The sequence below is a fragment of the Leptinotarsa decemlineata genome, unplaced genomic scaffold (genome assembly GCF_025532065.1).
Source record: "Leptinotarsa decemlineata unplaced genomic scaffold, Ldec_3_MD MMD2_tig00000218_RagTag_RagTag, whole genome shotgun sequence".
Lineage (NCBI taxonomy): Eukaryota > Metazoa > Arthropoda > Insecta > Coleoptera > Chrysomelidae > Leptinotarsa > Leptinotarsa decemlineata.
This window is the reverse complement of record NW_027412545.1, coordinates 450,212-475,805: the sequence shown is the minus strand read 5'-3', so window position 1 is coordinate 475,805 and position 25,594 is coordinate 450,212. Positions and strand designations below refer to the sequence as shown.

At 34.0% G+C, this 25,594-nt stretch overlaps 1 protein-coding gene across 2 annotated transcripts in view; it reads right to left on the bottom strand.

The window, feature by feature from the left end:
• The window catches only part of LOC111511188 (neurotrimin), a 140,767-nt gene that overhangs the window by 77,026 nt on the left and 38,147 nt on the right, over positions 1-25,594 (bottom strand). Inside the window, exon 2 of one of the 2 annotated variants that reach the window (XM_074173177.1) lies at positions 923-1,133. In XM_074173177.1, coding sequence (XP_074029278.1) covers positions 923-1,133 — 211 coding nt within the window. Of the gene's footprint in view, positions 1-922; positions 1,146-25,594 lie in introns of both variants that reach the window. The other variant, XM_074173178.1, reaches the window with a different exon arrangement.

Genomic DNA, 25,594 nt, shown 5'->3' with positions numbered 1-25,594 from the left:
TCAATCACTGTAACTGTCATGATGGAATTGAACGAATAGAATCAAATATTCAAATATTCATGTGACAGTATGTTGAAATTTTGCATAACTGCTTCTACAGAAATTCACGAGTTCAATTTGATATTATGATTATGACACTAATTCAATTGATCAAACTTTATTGGTTCAATAAGACATTTTTGATTCGACTCAAAACATTATTCTGAATTGCTACATTTTTACCGAAATCGACAACAATACGTGGCGTACAGTAAACGCATCAAGACGCGTGAAGTAGACGAGTGACTCGAGAACTGGCTCTGCGGTCTCATGTCAAGGCATGATAGATTCCAACAATGAACTGCTATTCATGAAAAAACGTCTTTGGTAATTTACGCATTATGATTATATATTTGAACATTCTATTCAAATAAAGGTTATTGTTGAAATTTTCCGTTATTTACGTAATAAAATTAATTCATTTCGGGGATTGTCAATCTATTCTTATATCGATGCATTCAGCTGAGAATACACCAGGAAATAATTTTCATGAATATCACCAGACAAAACATTTTCTCAAATCATTGTCCATTTTCATAAACCCCAACTTTGAGCAATATCAATCCAGTAACCAGCAATAGATAAAAAATTAATAATTATCGATTGCATTTTGAGTTCTTGTGGTATTATTTTCGACACTTCTTATGAGTAATTCTTCAGTAAAAGGCAATATTTTGTAAATCCATGAAAACTATCTAGACTCACTAAATATCAAAACATTCTCGTGTTTCTATAAAACCGTTATTTCCGATTATTTTCCCATTCTCGGAGTCAAACTGGAAAATCGTTTGGGTCTCATTCGAGCCATATCAATAATTCATTCAATTTAGTTGAATATTATCCCTCAGTCAACTTCGAATCACCCGACATTTGAGCCACTTACCTATAACCGTGAGATGGATGAAGTGTGAAAGGTGTGGCGTCGAGGACACTTGACACTCGTAAACGCCAGAGTCCCTGTGCTGGGGATACTTGATCTGCAAAATCCAATCCTCCGAATGCGGCTGATGGATGGCTCTGAATCTCTGATCGCTGGTGTAAGTGTATCGTCCGACGGTGAGGAGATGGACGTCCCTATGTCGAACCCACGACACCTGCAGAGACATCTGAAAGTAACATATCGTCCTTTTGCCTACTGGATCAAGCGAGTGATGTGGCTTGCGAATGTTTATGAGGTCTGTGAGCGGTGATACGGAAGCTGATTTGAATTTCATGCAGAGCGGTGGTCGGGAAGGACGTTTAGACAGGGTTGGCTTTTTATAGGAGTATTAAATGGATATAAACAGATTCGAAAAAGGTCATACAGATCTTAAATTCCATTTGCAGACCGACATCTTCAATTCAAATTGAAAATAATTTGAGAATATATGTACAATACATAAAAAAACATTGAAATCTTTGAAAGAACAAGCATGTGTACTTATTTGAAATTTTTCAAAACTGTGAATGAAGAAACGTTTAAAACTATCATTGGTTAACAATATTCGTGAGAATTGTAACACAGAACATAGAATAGATACTAGTTTCAAATTCGAATTTTGAATTAAAAAAAAAAATTATATGTAATTTGATCTTTCCGCAGGAAAACAGAAGGCCAGTATCAACAACCATTTTCAAATGATGTTGATTCAATTCCTGTTCATTCCTCAACATTTCCCCTACTTTCTGGGGTCTTTCATTACCCAAAGCTCAGTATATGTTGTTTACCAAATATACAAGCTCCACATAATTCACTGTCGACTTCTATATGAATTCCAAATTTTTTAAAAACTTCTGAACAAATTTCTTGTTCTGGTGGCCCAGGCGTTCATGCTACGATTGGAGTTGATCATTACACAGATATATTAACTTGCGCCTCAACTTCATACTCATATGTATAGCAAAGACCATTTTGTATTTCTGCAGACGCCTCTCAGGCATTATCTATGAATATGCCACAACCAGATTTGTTGAAAGATGAAGTCATACCCTTATCAAGAGCAGAAGAAACGGAAAATAAGTTTCTTTCCACCTCTGGTACAAACCAAACGTCTTTTAGGTCATTTTGAGGCCATTCTCCGTTAACACACATTTCAACATCACTTTTCTCCTTTTCAATGGCCTCCATGTGGTGACCGTTGCCAACTAACACATATTGAGGGACTGAAAAGTGTTCAAACGAAGAAAACCATTCCTCATGCATTGTCATGTGCTGAGTTGCTCCAGAATCGGCAATCCATACTTCATGCTGGCCAATTCAATCATACTGATATGTGAATTCTATGAAAACGCTGCCTTTCTTAACATCTGATTTTTTCAATCACGGATTTTCTCACAGTTCTTTGTTAAAAATATCCTTTCTTGCCACAACCAAAACAAATGTATGACTTTTTACATTTTTGGGTGTAGGACTTTTAGGCATTTGTGTTGACCTTTGTTTTTTAACTGGTCTTTGCGACGAGAAAAGCTGATCTTTCAGAAGTGCTATTTCATGCTATTTAAAAATCTAGTTATTGAAAGTGATTTAGGTAATTTAACTCTATCTTCCTTTTGAATTTCATTTTTTAATTCTACCCAAAGTTCTTTCAATTTTGCCATATGCTTTGCTACACTATCTGAAGAATCCTTCACTTTCACACCAAACAATTCATTGATCAGCCGATCCTATCTATGCTTTGTTCGAAAACGCTATGTAACTTATTCTGAATCTTTCGAACGGAATTACACATATCAACCAACTGTCTTGTTTGGGAGCTCAAACTGGAGGCTATCATATTCTGGGCAGTACATTCTTCCTTATTGTGAACTGTTAATTGTTTACTATGGGCGGCTTTCTGATTCCCTAATGCCCCTGGAGCCAGTTATTCAGGTTTCTGAAGCGTACCTTCCACAGCTTGCATTGCTTCACACGTAAGTAGTTGAATATTTAACTGGAACTCCCAGTCGACCCAGTTCGATTAACCTTCTAACTTCTCAATCACGACTTTTGAGATTTCCATTTTCATTTAAACTTTTAGTTTACTTTTTTAGCTTTATCCTCGATTATTGCGGAACTGGGCCCATTACCTGTTGATTTTCAGGTCGAACACAGGATAATTCGATAGTAAACACCTTCAATGAAAATAAATTCAACTAACTTGACAGTAACAACTCTATCAACAACTACTTTTGAAGAAACAAAACCTAGTACATGGTGATGTAGATTAAATTCCCGTTCATTCTTCAACAAAATTAATAAAACAAAATAAAATAAGCTGGAATGTACCCAAACTTTCTAGAAGATCGAGAAAATATGGAACTAAGATAAATATATCTTGGTTTTCATCGTTTTTAAAAGTCGAGATTTTGTTCATTCGTAACCTAAACTTTTTCTTCCTTGTTATATCATCTATAAATACCCCTCAAGAAATCGTTACTGACTGCTATTTCCTGTATTGTCCGTTTTTCTTTTGCGAACCTCTCATGTGTGAGAGAGGTTCACAAAACAGACGATGCACTAGAAAATTCAGCCCAGCACGTTTGTGCTATCCACAGTGATGTGAACTGTCAGGAATATACCTAAACGTGCTTGTTTCCCTCCTGAACACATCGTATTCTATCCTTCTAGCTCCCCATTATCAAAACGTCAAGAAATAGAAGTTGTCCTTTATTTTCCGATTCATACGTGAATTTTATTGATGGAAATCTGAAATGAGACATAAGGAACACTTAGCACACCTAAAATATGGAAGACCAGAAAAATCAGTGGTCGCCCATCATATTTTGCAACAAAATCATTCCATAGACTTCAATTCATTAGGATTAGTAAGACAACTCAACAACAACAGGCATCTAGAGTGTAGAAATAAGTAAACATAATAATATTATGAATAACGATGGTGGACCATAGTATAGTATACTATATAGCTTTTGAAATAATTACCAGATTTACCTGACTATTACATAAAGATACAATGTAAAATCAATTTGAGACATAGATAAGGCAATATTATGAAATTTATTTAAGACACTCAAAACGAAGATACCTAGAATGGGTATCTATGGTATAAATAGGAATAGAATTGTACGTATTTTCATTTTAATCTTTCTCTTGAAGATGATCATTTGATGATCGAAACACGTGTCGGAGTGTTGAAGTAACGGTTTGGAGTTGAGATAAAACTCCAGTAATATTCATTACTACACGAAAGCTTCCAAACAGTGCATCACAAGTACATAAGGTGGGACGGAGAAGTTAATCACTTGATCAAAAGGATACGATTGCTAATGAATATGTTTTACAATCTGAGGGACATCGTATTCAATAATAGTTCAGTAACTCTGTATTACGGTTTGGCTGAATCTGTCCTAAATTCTTTATTGGAAATTATTTACAAAGAAGAAAAAAGATTTTCAACCACGTTACTCTACAATAATACACCGATGATGAATATGAATTTCTTATATATTTACAGAAGCATTATCTGTGTCTATTTGAACATCGGTACACTCAAAAAACTAGAAAATAATATAACAAGGTCAAGTATAGTCACAACATTACAAATTCCACTTTTCAGGAAAACCCATTCCTGAAGAAGTCTCTTTTATTATGACCCAAAATGTTTCAACATTCTTCATCAAAATTATATGAAAATTCAAAACTACCTTGACAATATAAATATACAAACTGACTAAAACCATTAGAATTGTATAGCCCTCCGATTTCACTCATAGTATTTATTAAGCATATCCATTTTATGTATTTGAGATATACATGATTTATAATCCTGCTGAATAGATGGGAATGCATAATTCAGGTATATTTCATATTTCATACCTAGGTGTGACCCAAACATTCAGATAGATAACTCTGATGTCAAATATTATTTAAAATATTTGATGAGTACGTCATCGAATGAATAATAATTACTGAATTACTGAATTCAGGGTGGTACAAACCCTGAATGACATTTCTCCGTATAAGCTTTGTATATCTTATGATTTTCGGATCTATCAACAACAAGTACCTATCTATTTCAACGTGTCAGGCAATGCATATCAACAGGGTGGTGAAATTCTCGAAAATACGTTCAAAATTCAGTTTCAGGCCTTCATCTTTATGAATAAATCCATAAGAAGCACTGTTTCATAACACAAGAAAACTATATTCGAAAACACCGTATATCAAGTTCATACATTGACCTGTTGGAAGAGTTTTTTGAACGTGATTCATTTGTCCGAAATGAATTCTTTATAACCTTCACGCCAGTACTTTCATATTGAAAAGAATTGAGAAACAGGTAACACGTTTACTGAATTATAGTCGAATATCTCCTGAGAAAATAGTTTCATTCAGAATAATTTTATATGAAGAGCTAGAGTTAAGTGAAAGAACATATTCCTGATGAAGTAAGTGATTGCTTCATTGGATAAAATGAACTTCGCTCTTTTTTTTCCAACTTTTTAAAAAATATAGATGTCCTGTATATGTAAAATACTAAAGACGTATTATTATTATTATTATTATCATAAATGATAATTATTGCGTTGAAGAATTTTGCCAGAAAAAAATTCCTGAAGTGATTTTATCAAAATTTAAAGATTTGGAGATAAAACAGGGCTAGACTGATATTTGTATATAATTTTTTGTTGAAAATATACAATAAAGAATTCCGATAAGAAATATTACTGACAAAAATACATTTTCCCTGACATATTGAAGTTATTTTGCAAGCTCATTTTCAATCTCGAAGTCTGGAAAATCTATAAATTACAGGAGAAACATGTGAAAGTAATCATAATTGATTAATACTACTTCACGTTACAACTGGCACAGTGTGTATGAAAGCGAACCCAGGTGAATATGTTGAACCTTGTTCAAATCATCAATTTGTTTTGTATGAATTGAAGTATGGATATTTTCAAAGAATCGGTTATGTCAAAGGATCCTCTTCAATTAAAATATATGCTTTGCTTGCTTTAAATAAAATCGAAATGTTTGAGTGGTTTTCACTGAATGTAAAAGTTAACTTCGATTTTAATGAATCACGCCCCTGGTGTGATTCCCGAAGCTTTCTCCTGAATAGATATGTCACACGTCAACTTAATGAGTCCCAAGAGAAATGACTGGAACGTAAAGTAATGAAAGATGCACGAATCCTGCTAAATGTGACACATCAGCCCCGGTCCGGTAGGGTAGTTGATAAGGCAATATTTTGCGGCAGTCACCGCTAGCTGAAATAGCAATTTTTCATCGCGAAACAGAAAACAAAAATAACTGACGTTTAGATGTTACCTTCTGAAAAATGCGATTCATAAATAATCAGAGCCAGTCCACACGTACATGAAGCTCGACGCTGACTACTGAATATTTGAAATGAGGAACATGAATTTGAAACTTTTACCTTTTATGACATCATTTGTCGAAATGGAAGAATGATTGGTCAACTCGGAAAATGTCGTTTGTAAACATGAAGGGCTGAATTGATGTGGATGATACAGCAATAAATAACTTTCATACGAGAATTGTATGACATACGGATATTTTGACATTGGTGCCTGCGTACAAGCTACGTGACGTAGTATTGTTCAAGTACGTTCTGAGACAGTTTTTTTATCGACCTTTTTTGGGTAATTGTTACCTTCCACAATCTGAAAAAATATAAAAATTATAATGGAGAACTTTATACAAGTGTAGAAGGGCAAACTTTTTAGTTTACCCCGATAAGTTACTGCGTGAAAATCAAAGTATTCTTCACAAAGAAAAATCTTCTATTTATCAGTAACTTGTCGTATTTAACAATTTTGCCTATCAAAAAAATTATTAAGAAATGATACTTATCTTTTACGTTTCGGAGGCCAAAATCTGCCTCCGACTTCGTTGAATGTTCTGAGACAGTTTCTGCAATGTTGTTTTTGGTGTCCGACCGGCATCCTTTATCGCTCTGAGAGCGATGCCTGAACGAAAGTAGCAATTCACATTGGATTTGAATCGCTGGAGAATAAATCCATTTGGAAAAACATTCTTTGGAAGTTTATATCACATGAACGCTGTTTTCCAGATGAAAGAGTTTTTAAACAGTGAAGTTCAAGGTGTACTAAGTTGAACCTCAAAGCGATATGTACCGCTCTTGGTGGAATCATATGCCAAGTCACTTGAACACTTCCTGAGAAAGTATTTATTGAAGAGAAACAAATCTCCAACCTGTCTTTGATGTTCCAGAATATGGAGGTTGTAGGTGATGTTTGCGCCTTCAATCATGCAGGTGGCTCTTATCTGGATGGATTCCAGTAGCTTCAGGGTATGCATAGGTGTGGAGCTCCTTGCAATACTCCAAAGAGACCTTTTGAGCTTTATGAAGCAATGTGTACATTTTTCTGGCTCGTAACAGTGTTCCAAGTTTTTGAAAAGCAGCCTTCGCAATTCCAGCGACATGATTGTGCCAAGACTTATTGGTGTCTATTTCAACCCTCAATTAAATTATAGAAAGCGGAATTGTCTGACCTGACATTATTATATCCAGTTCACAGACATTTATCTTCTTGAGAAAAACCGATGCCTGGTTTATGTGGCATTGAATTGAACCTGGATACTTTCACCCCAATTCAAAATCACTTCTAGATCCTCATTAAGATATTCAACCTCATGCTGCCGGTGAAGATGTGCATCCGCAGCCAATATCCTGGAATCCAAATGGAATAACAGGACAAGTGTGCTGTCGTCAGCAAAGCAATATATAGGATTCTTGTTTTTTTCCAATAAGTAATGGATATACAATGTGTCAATTTTAAAACTTACAATGGGCTATATCTCACGAACGAAAGCTGATATCAAAAAATGCTTGAAACCGTTTCTAGGATAGTAAGAGGGAACTGAAGTGATATGACAGAGAACTCACACCCATCAACCCCTTAGGCCCCACCCACCAAAACTCAAAAAATTTAAATTGCAAACCCCTACTTGTGATACATCATTGAAAAGACTATGAAAAATGCTATCCAATGGTACAAATAATAATTGTACAGGGTGAAGCAATAATTGTGAAACTTTGGCTTAAATGGACTATTTAATGAGGTTTTTGTTGGACTACAAATTTATTAAAAATGTCAATTGAGTAAATGTTCATTAAACAATAATACAGCCTATTGTCAAAGTCTGCACGAACTTTATTATCAACCGGCTTACTATGACTTTTTTTATTTGTAATGCTACCTCCCGGACTATTATTTTAAATGATGAGTGTCCGTCGATACTTTTTTTGTTAAATAAAAACTTAATTTGCCGTTTTTGCAAAACAAGTTGGAAAGATCTGTTTTTTGGGTTTTGTCAGAGTCAATCATTTTTGGTTTCATTTTAGACTTTCAAATGTCATTAGTTTTTATCATTTGTATGATCTGTACTGTCATTCAGCTGTAGTTGTCACGATGGTTTACAGTATACCTGAGCGCGTGGAGATAATTTTCATATTTGCCTCCCAGAACCAGTATTATTTAAAAACAGCTTAAATATTTCATGATAAGCATCCGGACAAAAATGTAAGTTACGTGTACGTCCGCGATTTAGTTGAAAAGTTTAGACAAACGGGATCAGTGCAAAAAAAATGAGACCGACGAATTGAGTTTTGTGAACTCATGACTGAAAGAATTCGCGTTGAACCGGGAATGTTAAAAAATATTTGTTTCAGTGATGAATGTACTTATGCTGAATGGTAATGTAAATAAACAAAACTGTCGGTACTGGAATGATGCGAACCCGCATCGATTCAGAGAAGGCCACACTCAATATCCTGAAAAACTGAATGTTTGGACAGGAATATTAGGCGATGCTGTAATTGGTCCCTTGTTCATACCAGGCAATTTAAGTGGCGACATTTATCTCGATATGCTGGAAAACACCATCGAACCTTTAATTGTGCATGAATTAGAGAACCAAAGAGACGACCAAGGCAACCTAGCTTTGACGAAGATTTGCTGCACTTCCAACAAGATGGAGCACCTTCTCACTATGCAGCTTCAGTTAGGCACTGGTTGGATACTAATTATCCGAACAAATAGATTGGAAGGAGAGGTCCCATTGAGTGGCCAACAAAGTCACCAGACTTGACGCCACCTGACTTTTTTCTGTGGGGTCACCTCAAGTCAATTGTTTATAAAACTCAACCTGCGTCACTTGGGGAATTGCAAAATAGAATTACGCAAGCATGTCGCGTCATTACTAGAACAACATTTGCCAAAGTTCGTTCAGAATTTGAGAATAGGTTGTATTATTGTTTACAAAACAACAGAACCCACTTTGAACATTTATTAATTGACATTTTCAATAAATTTGTAGTTCAACAAAAACATCATTGAATATTCCATTCAAGCCAAAGTTTCACAATTATTGCTTCAACCTGTACAATTATTATTTATACCATTGGATAGCAGTTTTTATATTCTTTTCAATGATGTATCACAAGAAGGGGTTTGCAATTTGAACTTTTTGTGGGGCCTAGGGGGTTGATGGGGGTGAGTTCTCTTTCATGTCACTTTAGTTCTCCCTCACTATCATAGAAACGGTTTCAAGCATTTTTCGATATCAGCTTTCGTTCGTGAGATATAGCCCATTGTAAGTTTTTAAATTAACACACTGTACAATAAAAAGAGGGTAATATGGAGCCCTGGGAAACACCAGCGTGAAATGACTCGGGATATATCTATCGACGGACACTTGCAGGGAACGTTTTTCTAGGAAGCTGGAGAGCCATACACAAACATGATCTGACAGGCATCAAAGTTTGGCCAGCAAATCCCCATGCTAGTAGAATAATTAGAATTACTGATACCAAAGAACCTTCAAGAGTGATATTGACAGTAAAAAGTTCTCATGTATTAGATTTATGGAGATATCGTTTCACAAACTAGTTACCCAAAGTTTCAGCCTAATCAACTGAACAGTATAGTTACCATATGTCTGCAATAAATATATGACTCAATTTCTTGAATCGACATACCTTCCCCATTTATAATTTGACTTCAAAAAATCAATCAAAAAATGTTTTGGAGCTCATACATTAGTGAAAACTACTTCAAAATCGGTTGCCCCGTTTTCAGATTAACAGACTAATAAAGAGACGAAAACAGTTATACTTTCAATAAAAGTATCTATGTGGTTTCATTTTTTGTATTTGATGATTGAGTGAATGCACTTGCAGTAGTTAATTATGGAAAAACGAGCTTTCTGTTACTGGTAACAAATATTCAGGCATTTGGATAAAAGCAATTTTGAAGAGTGTCGGAATTGGAAAAAAAATCTCCGATTGGCATTACATGTCATTGACAAGATTTTCAATGCCTTAGCACCCGGCCAAAATATTCCAATGAATTAACTGTATAGCAAAGTTACTGTAAATTTATATATGTGGAAAATATTATGACTGAAGTCATACAAGGAGAACGAAAAAATTCAAAATTTAATTATTATTTCAACTCTAACATAAATAATCGAAGCAAAACACATACACACATACCTAACACAGAAAAAAATTAAGTAGAAACATTCTATAATGTAGATATCTATAGTGATATGCGAATAAATTGATAATCCAGTTTGCCTTCTGTAATCAAATTATAATAATATTTTTGATGGGGGTATGAAAAATGATGATTTTCAACTGAAGTATTTAAAAAATGTACATACAAACCCAGACTTTTTTTTAGCAACGAAACTGGTAATGTAATTTGAGCAGGGCTACGAAATGATCATGTCAACCTCATAAATACCTATAAGTTTCACAATATTTTTTCTGATATTCTCATATTCTCATATTTTCCAATAATTATAATTATTGGAAAATATGATTCAACGATCCAAAGTCAAAAATCAAAACATACGATTTGAATATAAATTAAAAATTATGAGATGTATGCGTTTCATTTCGATTTTGTATACACACTGCATAAACAACAGGAGAATAAATTATGTTTAACACCGCAGAAAAACACAATTCCACCCCTAACACATGGATGGTTCAATTGCAACTACAGCCATAGAAAAAGCAAATCTACTAGCAGAACAATTTGCGTCCCACTCCACAGTCAATTTCCTGGGGTAGGCACCACCCATTATTCCCATACTAGAATCAATGATTGGCGTGAAGTTATCCACAGATTTCTGGCCACACATGCCGACGTAGAGGAAAATAAAAATCTGTGGTTGGGATACGAAATTATTAGCACCCGTACTAATATCTGTGGCTGGAAATACCTATTCACTATAGATTGAACGTGAAATTATTATATATTTGGTGTTTAACTTTTTTATAGAATCTTGAGTAGATTGACGCCTTGATAATCGTTTTCTCATCAACAACACAGATTTAGGGAATAATAAAATTGTAAATATTAGACTTACTTTCCAATAACCCATATAGAAATGATATCAGATGATGTGCGTCCATCAAAATCACACAACTTCTATAGTTTCTTGAGAATATTAACTTGGTGATGACAGTTTTCTTGTCATCTAAACAGATTTCGAAAAAGAAATTGTTGAAATAATCAGACTCATTTTTGAGATTCCTTGTATTCATGAAAATCACACAACTCTCGAAATCTGTATGGGTGACAAGAAAACGGTTTTCACTATATCAATCTACCCCAGATTCTATAACAGTTGTGTTATTTTCAAGAACGCACATTTTGTGGTTACAATTCTACAAGGTGTTTTGAAAAGTGAGTCTGATTGTTGCAACAATTTTTCTCTCGAAATCTGTATGGGTGACAAGGAAACGGTTTTCACTATATCAATCTACCCAAAATTCTATAACAGTTGTGTAATTTCCATGAACGCACATCTTCTGGTTCCAATTCTACAAGGTGTTTTAAAAAGTGAGTCTGATTGTTGTAACAATTTTTCTCTCGAAATCTGTATGGGTGACAAGGAAACGGTTTTCACTATATCAATCTACCCAAAATTCTATAACAGTTGTGTAATTTCCATGAACGCACATCTTCTGGTTCCAATTCTACAAGGTGTTTTAAAAAGTGAGTCTGATTGTTGTAACAATTTTTCTCTCGAAATCTGTATGGGTGACAAGGAAACGGTTTTCACTATATCAATCTACCCAAAATTCTATAACAGTTATGTGATTTTCATGAACGCACATCTTCTGGTTACAATTCTACAAGGTGTTTTAAAAAGTGAGTCTCTGATTGTTCCAACAATTTTTCTCTCGAAATCTGTATGGGTGACAAGGAAACGGTTTTCACTATATCAATCTACCCAAAATTCTATAACAGTTGTGTAATTTTCATGAACACACATCTTCTGTTTACAATTCTACAAGGTGTTTTGAAAAGTGAGTCTGATTGTTGCAACAATTTTTCTCTCGAAATCTGTATGGGTGACAAGAAAACGGTTTTCACTATATCAATCTACCGAAGATTCTATAACAGTTGTGTAATTTTCATGAACGCACATCTTCTGGTTACAATTCTACAAGGTGTTTTAAAAAGTGAGTCTGATTGTTGCAACAATTTTTCTCTCGAAATCTGTATGGGTGACAAGAAAATGGTTTTCACTATATTGATATACCTAAGATTCTATAGGAGTTGTGTGATTTTCATGAATTCAAGGAATCTCAAAAAATTATTCTGATTGTTTCAACAATTTCTTTTCTGAAATCTGTTTAGATGACAAGAAAACTATCATCACCAAGTTAATCTACTCAAGAAACTATGGAAGTTATGTGATTTTGATAGACGCACATCATCGGATATCATTTTTATATGGGGTATTGGAAAGTAAGTCTAATATTTCCAATTTTATTTTTCCCTAAATTTGTATTGTTGATGAGAAAACAATTATCAACGCGTCAATCTACTCAAGATTCTATAAAAAAGTTTTACACCAAATAGTCCTAATAATTTCACGTTCAACCTATAGTGAATGGTTATTTCCAGCCACAGATATTAGTACGGGTGCTAATAATTTCGTATCCCAACCACAGATTTTTATTTTTCTCTACGTCAGTATGTGTGGCCAGAAATCTGTGGATAACTTCACGCCAATGAATCAATGCTGAAAATTACTTTTGGACAACGCAACGTCTAGTCAATGAACGTGGACTTTCTTCTGTGTAGTGATTCCAATAATAAGTATTACTGAAAAGTATGGACACACCATACTGAGACTTCCTCCCTATTTTTGTGTTTTCAATTCCATCGAGTTGATTTGGGGAAAATTGAAACAAAGCATTAGACGTAAAAATAATTTTACAAAATTTTATGAGAAGGTAATAGAGCTAGTTGAAGAAGTATCTAATATTATCGAAGAAGACTGGCAGAAAAGGATTAAAAAAGTTATTTTAGTTGAAAAAAATTATAATAATCTCCATATTATAGAGATTCTACACTTCCATTTTAATGGTGGAAATAAATTCATTATTGATTTAAATGACGACAGTGATAGTGAAATAGAGAATATGGAAGAGGAATTATCGGAAGCTTTCGACGAAAGTAAGTGAAGTGTTTTTGAAGCGATCATTGTATATATATATATATATATATATATATATATATATATATATATATATATATATATATATATATATATATATATATATATATATATATATATATATATATATTGATTGCACGACCAGCTGTCGAAAGCACTCGCATATAATAAATAGGAGTTATAAAGCTTCAACTCATTGGTAAATAGTCGTTTTGAGGGCACCCGGCGATTTTGAAAAAATGTTAGAGTGTACATACGTATTTTGATGCGTAGATTACGAATCCAAAAGGATTCGTAATCTACGCATCAGGGCGTTCTCCCTTATTTACAAAGTTATGGTCCTTCAAAGTTCAGGAAAGAGCAACTTTTCAGCCTTCTTTTCACAAGATAAACTATTTGAAAACACAAGCATTTATTCACTAGGTTACCTTTACACCTTATTCCTCCTTAATTGACACTTTTCAATTCAACAATCAACATTTTTCTTATAAAAAACTTAATTTGAAAACGAATGCTTTTTCTGGTAACATTCTTCTATTTCTATATCAGTTACTGGTGACATTTCAGGAAAAAGCGGTTGGTATTTGCCGCCGCCTACTATTTCAAATTCGTAGATTTGGATTTTCAGTTTGTCGTGAGTGATAAGAAAAACACAAAGAATGAAGGCAAAAAACATTTGAATTACTTTAGAAATATTGACAGCATCAGTCGTACCAACTATGCCATTAACCTTAAAAACGTAAAATACAGAGGCATATAATCAAAAAGCAGCTGCGTACATTTTTCAACATTTTTATTGGAAAAATGTTAATTGTTAAAGTGAAAAGTGTCAAGGAAGGAGAAATAAGGTGTAAAGGTGACCTTGTGGATAAATACTTGTGGTTTTAAATAGTTTATCTTGTGAAAAAGAAGGCTAAATAGTTGCCCTTTTCCAATCTTTGAAGGGCCGTAATTTTGTAAATAAGAAAGAGCACCGATTTTTTCTTTCGGATTCGTAATCTACGCATCAAAATACGTAAGTACACTCAAACATTTTTTAAAAACCGCCAGGTGCCCTCAAAACGAAATGATTATTGAATAACAAAATTCGTTAGCTCTCTAACTATATTATTAAAGGGGAACTATTGAAAGGTAGATTTACTATATCGTTCACTTGAACTATACCACTGTTAGAGCGCCTTAAGGATTTTCCTGTGATGCTTATGATTTTTGTTAAAAAAAATGACTGCCTTTTATAAATGCATGCCGTGGCAGCATTTATTCTCTGCCTAGTTGAAACGAAAAACTTCATATAATAAAAATGAAAAATTTTCTCAATTTTTTCAGACAGGGAATTCGTTTAAAAATTATATGAAAAACCTTCGTGAAAAGACGAGAGAATTCCGTTGTATACCTTAGGGTAAAAAGAAGTCAAGTTAGGTAGAAACGATTTCTTTCTTTCACTTCCTTTCGGATTTCCGAACTTCAATGCACGTACTTTAATGGCTACTCTTGACTTTGATAGATGATACTCTATATGCTGATCCAACACATCAGCAGTCTCTAAGGATGGTCCATCAAGAATGTTTCGCTTACTAGAGCATCTACGTGAGGTGAGAAAATTAGTTGATTACTTTTCCCATCCTGTCTTTTTTCAATCTGATTCAGATTCACAGGAGATAATTAATTGATAGTGAGTAGAAAAACGTGCATTTTTTTTCGCCATGGTAGTTCAGGATTTTTTCAGGAAATGAATTCAAATATAGAACATCAAATATTGTATCAGTAAGCAAAAAAATTGTTAATTTTTTGGTGTCATCGGCATCGACTGCATTGGTATTAGCCTCATGTTCTGCAACACCATGGCTTTTCGCAGTCCGTTGGCAATGTTAAGTTGCAGAATAATCCCAATTTCAACTAGATAAATTCTCTCAAGAAAAATATCTGATCGAGGTTGGGAACGAAGTAATTGTTAATTCACATATTATATATATATATATATATATATATATATATATATATATATATATATATATATTATCAAGCTAACGCCCTAAATGGAAATATTACATCACATTACGATATATGGAATCAGCGTTTTAACCAAATTCAAATCTACTCGTGAACCAATGTCAAAAAAAGTTATTATACTCATTGAGTCATATTTTAACTTTGTTAGAATTTCAGAGAGCAACGTCGGAGTTGATAAAAGGTTTCAGTCGAGTGGAGACAAGCTCATTGATTGTCTTTCAAATTTCGTTTGATATTTGATTCTCTAAACATGTCAGAAACATAATTTTCGTTCATTACATCACCTCATTTCTCAGGAAAATAAAATTAAATTGCTTGGATTTATATTCCCACTCAAACTGACGAATCTGAAGTTGTACCCTAGAAAATGCTTGTGATTAATCACGAAAGGATTAGTTGATTGAATCTGTCACAACCAACAATTATGTTCAGTGATCTGAGAACTTGATTATTATCATCGGCAAATTGACAACGCTCATGGTGATTGATGATTTTGGGATGATTAATAAAGATAACAGGTTCTGAAAGACAGAAATAGATAACTGCGACACGAAATGAGAAACATTATTCAAATGGGCTGTTTGTGTTGATAAAAAAGACCGACGAGTCATAGTTTGGAAAGAGTATTTTTTTATTGTTTTCCTTTCAAAATATAACATTTCAATTGATTGTGGTTAAAGTAATTCGAACATTACAGGGCATCTTGAATAATTCACAACTAATATGAAGAACGTATCATCTAACATAATAATAATGTTTATTTCATTAAGAATTGATAAACAAGTATGAACATATATGAATAGAATTTGAACAAACCTTCAGAGACTCCACAGAGGTATAATCCTCGCGTGGATTATTATTATTATGACATAATGAAATAATTATAATAATTTATCTGGTCACTATCACTAAAGAGAAATAAAAAATGAGTATATCTGAACAGAATGAATGACATATTTTCATTCCTCATTACACAAATATATATTTTTTACTTTTAAGTTTTAAAAAACAATGCTAAGTATCAACATGAAGGTGAGTCGAAAAATGAGATAATTTTCATTTCCATCAGTTGATGGATATGTTTTTAAGGTTGTTTTACTATCCAGCAGATAATTTTTGTCTTGAATATTGGTAAGAATCCAATATGCTTTGAAGAAAAATGTTGTAATATATTTTGGGACCAAGATAAGTATAACGTGATACAATATTTCTGGAATCTTCTATATAGTCTTTCATTAAGAGCTTTGTATCTTCAAATTCAAATAAAACTAAGTGTGCATCAAAATTTTTTATTCTTTTGAAAGACCTATTGATGCCATTATGTGTGGAATATAACATCGTTAGAATGTTCGCCACGGCTTCTCTGGAAGGAGTGTATCCGAAACGTCCAACTTTCCATGACTCTGGCGCATAAATCAGGCAGAATTCGACCGATGGCATGGGTTATGTTGGCTCTGAGTACTATCGTGGTTTTTGTCCCATTTGCATACACCTGCGACTCAAAGAAACCTACAAATGGCATGCATTGAACGCTTTTGGATCTCATGTGGATTGGGATCGTCTCAAAATCGACAATTTTGTTTGTTCACGTATTCATTCATCCAAAAATGTGACTCATCACCGATGGTGATTTTCTGATTGAAATTGGGGTCATTTGCCAACTGCTTTGGAGTCCGTTCAAAGAATACACGTCGTTGTTTATGGTCGTTTACCTTCAGTTCATGGGTCAGTTGAATTCTGTGCGGGTTCAGGTCTAAGTCGCTACGCAAAATTCACCAAGAGTGACGCGTAATCGAATGCATCGGATTCTCCTGCACACTCTCACAGACAGCGGATGTGTTTTCGGCAGACCTTGCGATTCGTTGAAGAACGGGTGTTGGTTGATCGTCAACTAACACAGTAGACTGAAATTCATCCACCACATCGCAAATAGTCCTCTTGTTAGGACGAAAATGGCGACCGTAAAACGGGCGAAGCGCGCGGGACGTTGCCCGAACAGAACACCCATTTTGATAAAACAATTTTATCATTTGCATGTGCTGTTTAATGCTATATCCGTCCATGGTGATTTAGCAAAACAGGCTGAATAAATGACCGATTTGATAGATGTAGCTTCAACAAGATGGCCGTTATCATTTGCCAAAGTTTGAAAGTCTCTGTTGGAAGATATAATCAAGTTGGCTGATGTATCTGTTTGCTTTATACAGTGTGTCTGCAATGTATGGAATGAATTCGATATTTCCAAAACCAAAGGTCGTTTAACAAAAATCTGAAACTCGTCGATTTTTAATTTTAATATTCTACATTTTACAACAAAACTTTATTATACAGGGTGATCCATATTAATGTGATGACGTCATCGGTAATTTTTTTAATGCAACACCCTGTATTTGGTGTCAGTTTTAGATAATCCGTAACGAGGTTTGATATTTGGGGTCTAACGGACAGAATTTGAAAGATGTGCGCTTAGATAATAAATTTTATTGATATCTAATAAAAGTAAAAATTAATTAATTATTTTATATTTTTTTCTAATGATTAATTCAACACTGGGAAAGTAATCCAGTGATAAATACGTGACTTCATTGTAAATGTTCAAACTGTAGTCCTTGCTGTGTTTGGCAGTAATCTAAACGTTGAATAAATTCTTGTTGAACCTTGCTCATGGTTCCTTGAGAAATATTGTTTATCTCTGTTCGAATTCTCTCTTTTGATTCATGAATATTTGCTTGTTTCATTTTATAAATAACATTTTTCAGATGGCTCCACATAAAGTAATCCAACGGATTCAAGTCTGACGACCTCGCTGGCCACGCTGGAATATGTCCACGTCTACCAATCCATCGGTTCGTAAACAGTTGATCGAGATACCTTCGAACATCTGCAGCATAATGTGGAGGTGCACCATCCTATTGAAACCATAAACTTTCATCAAAACTTACTTCCAGGATTAAATCTACTGGGGAATAAATTAATTATAGTAGGTACAAGATATCCCCTTAAAAACTGAAGGTATGTTGGCTCGTCTAAAGTACCGTCGAAAAAGTAGGGTCCGATGATCCTGTTTCTCACAATGCCAGCCCATACATTTACCTTTTGCGGGTATTCTGTATGATGCTCACGCATCCACTGGGGGTTTTCTTTGGTCCAGTACCTACAATTCCGCACCAAAAAAAGTCCTCATTCAATAATCTGACGATTTCGATCTGACGCAAACTCGCGGCCATCATTATAATGTGCAAAGAAAATTCGCCATTTTGAAATACTCAAGCGCATCAGATTAAGATATATATATGGTTCATCTTCATGTTCTAGACATGTTGTCTCATGATCTGACCATTATCTAGAGGGATTCGCCTAATCTGATAAGTAAAAAAAATAATTTTTTTAAATTTTTTTAAATCATAGAACTTAATTAATTGAAAAGCTCAGGAAATATCATGCAAATAAATGAGTGTAGTTTTTTAAATGGAATACTTGTATTTATAAGAGAATAATAAAAAAATATGCTCAAAAAAATTAATTTTTTGTAATCAATCAATTAATTGATCATCATCTTCTTTTTCATCACGAACAGAATTCAGAGTGGGGACAGAGAGAGAGTATTAGATAGAGAAAAAGTGAAAGAGGAATAGAAACGCGGAAAGGGAAATATAGGTATCACACAGCTGCAAGCATTGAACATTGAGGAATTTTTGTTATTTCGGGTTGCGGAAATCGTCAGATTATAAATTTTTCGTTATCCTTGAATTATTCACTTAAAAATGTGAGGCTCATATTTGGCGGTGGTACTTAATCGAGTACAAGGTATTCCCTGTATATTAATGTGCCGCGCTTTAGTAAATCCTGAAATCCCCGCTTGGACTTCCCGATGATAAGTATTTCAATTCTTTGCTTTGCGACCTTTGCTTTTGGAAATATCGAATTTATTCTATAATTTGCGGACACACTGTGTATTGATACAATACGAGGCATTGACGAAATAGTTGTCTAATATCTGAAACGTTTGCTAATTCATATAACCCGTCACTTAGGAGATAGTGGCCTTCATTTCCGTATCACAACTGAATGTTCATTCATTGCACTTTCCTACAAGGAATAATTTTGTATATGGAATGAGTTTGCACAATTACATAACAGATATTTTCGAGTACCTTATGTATTTGGGGCAATGTTTTCAATACATAACTGAATTCATGAATGGTTTGCTCAATTTTTTATTTAGAGGTGTTCATCGCATTCCAGATGAAAATCAATGACAATTGCCAATTATTTCGAAGTTGCGAGGATATTTCTACTGTTCTTCCCTGACGTTCAGTAGATAATTTGTCATAGGTAGGCTGGATGCATAGCTTGTGAATGATGAGTGGGATACTCTCAAGAATATCAAAAATGCTGAATAGTGAATGTATCTAAATTTTTGAGCTCTCGCCTAGATCGTTATAAATCAGTTATTAGTCAACATAAAAATTTCGTTCTTTGTCTGAAAAATTGTGCAATAAGTGACCTATCTGTTAGATGATTTTGGTGAGCTGTTTTTGCCTTCATCACTAAGTAAACTTGATTTACGTATGCCATTGTCTGTGAGATTTTAAGGAATTCGCAGTAAAAACATTGTCGTACAAAAATATTTAAATTTAAGGCATTCCACAAATTCAATTAGTACAGTCGCACACTTTATATGTTCCATTTGTAAACTCTAATATGAACCAGATACCAGAAAATGTAAAAATTGAGGATGTGTATAGAGTACTCATGATTGTTAATGATAAAAGCGATAAAACTCAGGAGAAGCTGAAATTAAAAAAGAATTATCTTCCGCTAATGAACGGATCTGTCGCCTAAAAACTGAAATCTCACAATTGAAAAATCAAATGCTGCATCTGAACAATAAACTGAGAAGAAACAACATAATTGTCTTCGGCCTTCAATCTGATAATTTCACCCAATCTCTGACAGATCTCAGCGAGCTTCCTGAAATTCCACTGGGTTTCCAGGACATCGATAATATTTTTTATCTTCCTAACAAATACAACAGAAAAATTTTGAAAGTTGAATTTTAATCCTACTGGAAAAAACTCGAAGTATTGAAGAATTTTTATAAACTCAAAGACTCCGATATATTCATTGCCAACGACTTATCTCCCGAGGACCAAGTTATACATAAATCATTACGTGGGTTTCTCAATATTGCTAAAGGAAACGGACTGAAAGCAACAATCCGACAAAACAGATTATTCGTGAATGGTACCAAATATGCATTAGAACAACTGAGTTCCGATCCTTCTATAGTCTATGGAGTGAAGAGCACTGCCAATACACCCATCGATAATAATCAGGAAAAGAAAGAGCTGGCTTCGCGTGTGGACTCAGCCCCCAAGAAACTCAACCTGAGAGAACGAAAAAAGTGAACATTCACAAAATTCCTTTAGACAGCTAAATTTACATGTCATTCTACTTCCTTTTTTTTTTTCTTTTTTTTTATTAATTCACTTTTTTTTTATTATCAATTTACTTATTGAATCTTGACTGAGATGCCATTCTCTATCCGCCACATTAGCACTCGATCCATCATGAATGGGTTCGTTGAATTCAAACAAAAGGTATTTAACATTTATGATATCATCACTATATCAGAAACATGGTTAAGTAACAGGATACCTGACTAGTCGATTTTACTGCCCGGATATGTTCTCTTTCGAAAAGACCACATAGGCGGTGGTGGAGGGGTTGCCATCTTTGTTAAAAATTATCTTTGTGCTAACCAAATTACCAATTCACCTATGATAGAAACCGAACAGATATGGATATCCTTCCGCTTGAATAAAAATAAATATGCTGTCGGAGCCATATACCGACCACCCAATGAACATCCTCAGGCATTTTCATCAGAATTTGAAGATGTTATGTCGTACATCTATCCTTGTTTCAATTACACTGTCTGTGCTGGGGATATTAATATAGATTTTTTGGATGCAACGAACAAGCAACTCATAGAATTTGAAAATATCATTAAAGCATATGATTTACACCAGATCATTAACCAACCCACTCGTTATTCTTCTTACTCGGGTAAACTACTGGATGTCATTTTATGTTCTACAAATCTTTACTACACCGACTGTGCTATTGTGGATTGTTCGAGTTTTTCTGACCACTGCCTATCGTCTTGTACCATTGGAAGTTCTGTCGATAAACAACATTGTTTTCAGTACACTTATAGGGATTTCAAACGCTTTAATATCGAATCATTTTGTATTGATATGCAAACCTGTGACTTCAGCAGTATTTATGAGGTAAATAATATTGATCTTAAAGTAGAAGAATTCAACTTTTTGATCTTAGATAACTTCAATGCTCATGCACCTATGAAAACTGTGCGCATAACTAAAAAAAAGGTCGCTTGGCTGACCGATAATCTGAGGCTTTTGATGGAACTGAGAAACAAAGCTCTGTCGAAATATAGACGAAGTGGATTGGCTACTCACTGGGATTACTACAAACAGTTGAGGAATCTCACTAATAAAACAATAAAGCTTGAAAAGCAAGCGTATCTAGAATTTCAACTCCGTAACAAAAATATTATTTGGAAAAAACTCTCTGATCTTGGTTTAAGTAGCAGACATCCTAGAAAAACTATTCCAGATAATTTAAAGAATTCAAATGAAATCAATAAATTTTTTTGTGAAAATAATTCTCACAATAGTCAACCAGATGATAATTTTCTCTCATTTCTCTCTAAAAATAAAATTTTCGATTTAGGAGAACATCCGAAAAAGAGATCTACGAATTCATGCTCCCAGTGAAATCTAATGCTGTTGGTCTCGATAGCATTAGCATTAAAATGTCATTTTAGTCCTTTTATATTACATATATTACAGTTTATAGAACACATTTTCAATACCTGTATCGATTTTAGTGTATTCCCTACAACCTGGAACCAATATCACGTTCACCCTCTATGTAAAGTCAACTATCCCCAGAATTTCAGTGACCTCCGCCCTATAAGCATTTTATGTGCCATATCTAAAATTCTAGAAAAAATCCTCAATAAACAAATCCGTGAGTTTCTGGAGGAAAATAAAATATTAGCATCGTCCCAATCAGGTTTTAGACCAGGTCATAGTTGCACGACTGCGCTTTTCAAAGTCGTAGATGATATTCACAAATCAATCGACAGCAATGAACTTTCTGTTCTTGTATTAATTGACTTTTCCAAAGCTTTCGATAGAATATGCCATCAACTTCTAATTGCCTTATTAAAATATCTTGGATTTGCGAACTCCTCTGCCGGTCTAATTGATAACTATTTGAACAGTCGAACCCAATGTGTTATTCTGGATAATCAGCTTTCCGATTTTCTTGGAGTTTTTGCAGGTGTCCCTCAAGGGTTCATCCTTGGCCCTGCATTATTCGTGATATATACGTCACAATTTCCCAGATGTCTCAAGTATACTAAAATTTACAGTTTCGCAGATGACACTCAAATCTATATCCAATTTCCTGAAAGTTCACTGGCAATAGCTTGCCAACAAATCAACCAAGATCTGATTCGTTATTAACCACCTCTAAAAAATACTGTCTAACAATCAATCCTTCTAAAACTGTTGCCATGCTATTCGGGAGGACAGCAATGAGAAAAAGATGTCAAAATCAAGTTTCGATTCTTCTTGATAATGTTAATCTTAGTTTGTCTGAGCGCACTAAAAATTTTGGTCTCACAATAGATCAGTCTCTCAGATTTTCACCTCATGTTTCACTAATCCCGAAGAGGGGACATTGCAGCTTGAAAACTATATATTCGAATAGGGAGATTCCCAATAGACAGTCCAAGAAATTGCTATGTGATGCCTTGGTACTATCTCACGCAAACTACGCGGATACTGTATATGGCCCAAGTGTGTTACAGTCTGACAAAAGAAGACTACAAACTTTGCAGAATTCTTGTTTATGGAACAAAAAGGCGACAACATACTTCTCTTCATTTGGGTAGTCTAGGATGGCTGAATATGGAGGCCCGGTGGATATTCCACTCTTGCATTTCATTTCATAATATAATCTCTACGAAAGTACCGAGTTATCTTTATGAAAAGATCAGCTTCCGCACCGACGTTCATCACCTGAACTTGAGATTCAAACATCATCTAGCCACTCCATCCTATAAAACTTCATTATTTCGATGCTCCTTTTCATATAATATATCTCGGCTGTATAATCGACTCCCTGACTCATTGAAGTCACTGTCGCTTGCAAAATTCAGAAAAAAGCTGAAAGATGATTTACTTTCAAATGTAAATGTAATGTAAATGTAATTTATTGTATAGCTGTAAATAATGATCCACTTATATATGTGTGTATATGAATGTGTGTGTATATGTGTGTGTGTATATGAATGTGTATATACAAGCAAATATCTGTTTTTAGGTAAAATGATTAGTCAACATTTTTCTATTTTTTTATTGTTTTTTCATTGTCGTTCATTGAACGAAATTAGGATAGGTGATAGCATAAGTGGTTAATGATTAGAATTCATTTGTAATTATTGTTATGAAAACGGTTGAATGGAAGAGCAAGTTCTGATTGCGTTACTCAAATGACAAGATCAGAACCTGAATTCTGCCTTTTGACAAAAATGTAGGATATCATTTAAGAACTGTCTGTTTTTTTATATCTACTATATGTTGTACTGTATTTTGTCAATAAAAGCAATTATTATTATTATTATTATTAAATAAAACTGTGTCCTATGAAGTTACATACTGCATCATCCATGGGAAACTAACGAGTAACTTTTCAGTAAATCGGAAGCTGAAAGAGTCAAGTCACTGTCAGTTTTATGTAAAAATGATTTCGCCAGATCAAAGATGCACATGAGCAGCTTTTGACTGATCAACGGATTCACATATTTTTGCAGATAAATCTGCTATGGCATGCTCAGATGATACAATTGAGTGATTTATTTATGAATGGTTCAGAGATGTAATCACTGCATCTTTTCAGTACCTCGGCTGTCAGCTTGTCTGCTCAGCGTGTCAAAGTGCTTATGGATAACGTAATGTATCCGCGGCTACGCGAAATGTTTACCATTTGGAATTATTTCGGAGTTTTTGTATTCAAGAAGTATTCAATAAAATCTTCATCAATAATAAGCCAGCTAATAATTCAATTGCTCCAACACCTCTACAGAAATGGAATTCAGAGATTCAAACGTCATTGTTTTGATCTGTATTTTGTGGTTGTGATCAAGTTAATAATTCTGGCCACTCGATCAATATTCATCGCAAATATTTGCTTTGTGAGTATTACAATGTACTAAATATCTACAATGTTGATGGTTTGAAAATTCACTGTTTACATAATCTATCGGCGACGGCATGGTTATAATAATTAACTAATTACTGAGTTGGTGACTTTCGATGTAAATTTATCCCGGAAATTCTGTGTTTATCAAATACCGTGTTTAGAATATTCACCTTTTTTGAATCTTGCATTAGGAAAAGACTTTTTGAAGGCGGGGATTATAGTAGTTGTGAAAAATATGCGAATCCTATTGATTATTGGTCAGTAATGACATTTCAGTAGAAAGATAATTATTTGATTTGAATTGAAGGGGTTATATTTTTTAGGAGTGATTAATTTCTGGGAAAGAAAGTTTTTGGCTTTCTACTACTCCATCTTGATACAAAAAAAGAAGGATGAGAGAATTTTCCAAAGAAAGGAAGGAAGTAACTCTATACATAGATGTGTAGATTATGCAAAGCAGTAACTTTCAGACACAAACTGAAAGAAAGTTCTCCTGAAACAGCTACTTTCATATAAACATTGAAATATACGAAAGAAAAAAATTATTTCGAAATAAATACTTCTATATGAACACTGAATTAAAGGAAAGATACTTTTCTCTACTCAGTTTGTATTTCAAACATTCGTTTGATTTTTATTTCACAACGAATGTTTGAAATACAAACTGAGTAGAGAAAAGTATTTTCTGTTCGATTCAGTGGTGTTCATATAGAAGTATTTGTTTCGAAAGAATTTTTTTCTTTCGTATAATTCAATGTTTATATGAAAGTAGCTGTTCCAGGAGGA